General features: G+C 49.1%; 1 protein-coding gene across 1 annotated transcript; it reads left to right on the top strand.

Moving 5' to 3' along the window:
- The first annotated feature begins 446 nt into the window (after nt 1-446).
- Nucleotides 447-2,541, top strand: LOC113220738 (signal transducer and activator of transcription 3-like). The gene is made up of 4 exons (XM_026450045.2): nt 447-817; nt 1,036-1,130; nt 1,245-1,384; nt 1,895-2,541. Exons 2-4 carry the CDS (start codon nt 1,042-1,044, stop codon nt 2,113-2,115), a joined length of 450 nt encoding a protein of 149 aa, XP_026305830.1. The 5' UTR covers nt 447-817; nt 1,036-1,041; the 3' UTR covers nt 2,116-2,541.
- The last annotated feature ends 63 nt before the right edge of the window (nt 2,542-2,604 follow it).

The following is a 2,604-nucleotide window of genomic DNA, read 5'->3' as shown; positions in this document are numbered from 1 at the left end:
CTCCCAAAGTGCTGGGATTACAGGCTTGAGCCACCGCGCCCGGCCTAGACTAGGTTTTTTTTTAAAAAGAATTAGTGGAGGCCGGGCATGGTGGCTCACGCCTGTAATCCCAGCACTTTGGGAGGCCGAGGCGGGTGGATCACGAGGTCAGGAGATCAACACCATCCTGGCTAACACGGTGAAACCCCGTCTCTACTAAAAATACAAAAAACTAGCCGGGCATGGTGGTGGGCGCGTGTAGTCCCAGCTACTCAGGAGGCTGAGGCAGGAGAATGGCGTGAACCCAAGAGGCGGAGCTTGCAGTGAGCCGAGATTGCACCACTGCACTCCAGGCTGGGCGACAGAGCGAGATTCCATCTCAAAAAAAAAAAGAATTAGTGGAATATTTTATGTGCTACCTGGGCTAGAAGTAGCTTTGTCCTAATAAAGCTGTTGCCACCAAATACACCTGTCTGACACCTGATGTCAGCTTGTTAGTGCTGCTGCTGGTCCCCAGCCCGCCACCCAAGCCTGGGAAGAGCAGGGGGACTTGTTACATCACCCCCTATCCGTGCTGGGCTACCCAACAACAAAAGTGGGTCAAATGATGGGGTAGTGTTTGTCCTCGTGTGCGCACACACACAACAGTGGCCACGTTCAAAGATGTGAAAGCCAATGATTTTGTGGCCCATTGTGGGACCAATGTGTGTGTGTTCTGCTTTAAGAAATAACCTCTTGACCCCAAGCGGAAAATGTACTACTTGATTCTTTTTCTTTTCCTTCAGGACCTGGTGTGAATTATTCAGGGTGTCAGATCACCTGGGCTAAATTTTGCAAAGTAAGCAATCTTGTAAAATTCTCGTGGGAATGGGAATGCCTACCTGCACAGCTGTCATGGAGGGCTCTGACTTGAAGGCCCTGAACTCTTGGTCCAGTAGCCAGTAGGACCTGCCTGAGGGTAGAAGGGCCTGAGGAGTTGGGTGGTGCACGGTGCCCCTAGGAAGGGAAAGGCTGGGATGGCAGCAGACTTGGCTTTCTCATTACTCTTTTCTGCAGGAAAACATGGCTGGCAAGGGCTTCTCCTTCTGGGTCTGGCTGGACAATATCATTGACCTTGTGAAAAAGTACATCCTGGCCCTTTGGAACGAAGGGTAGGTTGGACAGTGTGCACAGATGTAACCAAGCTCCCTGCTCTCAGCAAGCCAGTGGCAGGGGATGGATGCCCTGTTAGCAGTAACAACACTGTTCCTCCCCCTTGGCTCCAGGTACATCATGGGCTTTATCAGTAAGGAACGGGAGCGGGCCATCTTGAGCACCAAGCCTCCAGGCACCTTTCTGCTAAGATTCAGTGAAAGCAGCAAAGAAGGCGGCGTCACTTTCACTTGGGTGGAGAAGGACATCAGCGGTAAGGGAGGCTCCCACCCACCCCACCTGCTGGCGGCTGCTGAGGCCTCATCACCGCGGCTAGTTCCAAGCACCTACTGCCCCCTGGTGGTTGGAAATGGCCCCGACTCCCTGCCTCGCTCAGACTCGCAAAACACATTTGGGTGACTTCTAAATCCTTCTAGCTAAAGGATTGATTTGTCTTTGTTTTGCTTGCTCCAGTGACTATTTGTTGAGAAATTTGCAATATAAGTTGTATCCTTCATCCCTTTTTCTACTTAACCCTGTTAATATATCTTACACAAGTAGTTACATTCAAGTTTATTTTCTATGACCCAACTGGTAGCCTCTTCTAAATTAGAAGCCAGCCTGAACATTTCCACTGTGCCAGGCCACTGAACAGGGTGTTCAGGGTCTCAACACTAGGGTGGCTTAAGTTTTTTCCCCTTCGAGGAAAGAAAAAATGGGCAGTTTTCTCTGAGATGACCTAGCTGTAGGTTCCATGATCTTTCCTTCCCATGTCCCGTGACAGGTAAGACCCAGATCCAGTCCGTGGAACCATACACCAAGCAGCAGTTGAACAACATGTCATTTGCTGAAATCATCATGGGCTATAAGATCATGGATGCTACCAATATTCTGGTGTCTCCGCTGGTCTATCTCTACCCTGACATTCCCAAGGAGGAGGCATTCGGAAAGTATTGTCGGCCAGAGAGCCAGGAGCATCCTGAAGCTGACCCAGGTAGTTGTTGATTTTCTATGTTCCTGGCATTTAATTTTTGGGAAAAGTTAGAAATTTGGGGATCCTTGGAGGATAGATAGGCAAATGCCTGAATAACCTGGGGGATATTATTTCTCCTTATAAGAAAGAACTGTAGTAGGGGCTTTTGTTGGGGTGACTGATGGGATTTGAGAGGAGAATCAGAATCAGTTAGACTAGTGCAGTTCCTGCTCCACAGAGAGTGCATGACTCTAAAGAGGGGATACAGCTTGGACAACATGGTGTAACCTCGTCTCTACAAAAAGTACAAAAAAATTACCCGGTGTGGTGGTACGCATCTGTAGTCATAGCCACTTGGGAGGCTGAGGTGGGAGGATCACTTGAGCCGAGGAGTTCAAGGCTGTAGTGAGCGGTGATCATGCCATTGCACTCCAGCCTGGCTGATAGAGTGAGACACTGTGTCAAAAAATACAAATAAAGAGGGTATTAATACACATATGTCCCCAAAACATGCCAAAAAC

The sequence above is a fragment of the Piliocolobus tephrosceles genome, unplaced genomic scaffold, assembly GCF_002776525.5.
Source record: "Piliocolobus tephrosceles isolate RC106 unplaced genomic scaffold, ASM277652v3 unscaffolded_10827, whole genome shotgun sequence".
Classification (NCBI taxonomy): domain Eukaryota; kingdom Metazoa; phylum Chordata; class Mammalia; order Primates; family Cercopithecidae; genus Piliocolobus; species Piliocolobus tephrosceles.
Note: the sequence above shows the minus strand (reverse complement) of the source record. Positions and strands in the feature narration are given on the sequence as shown.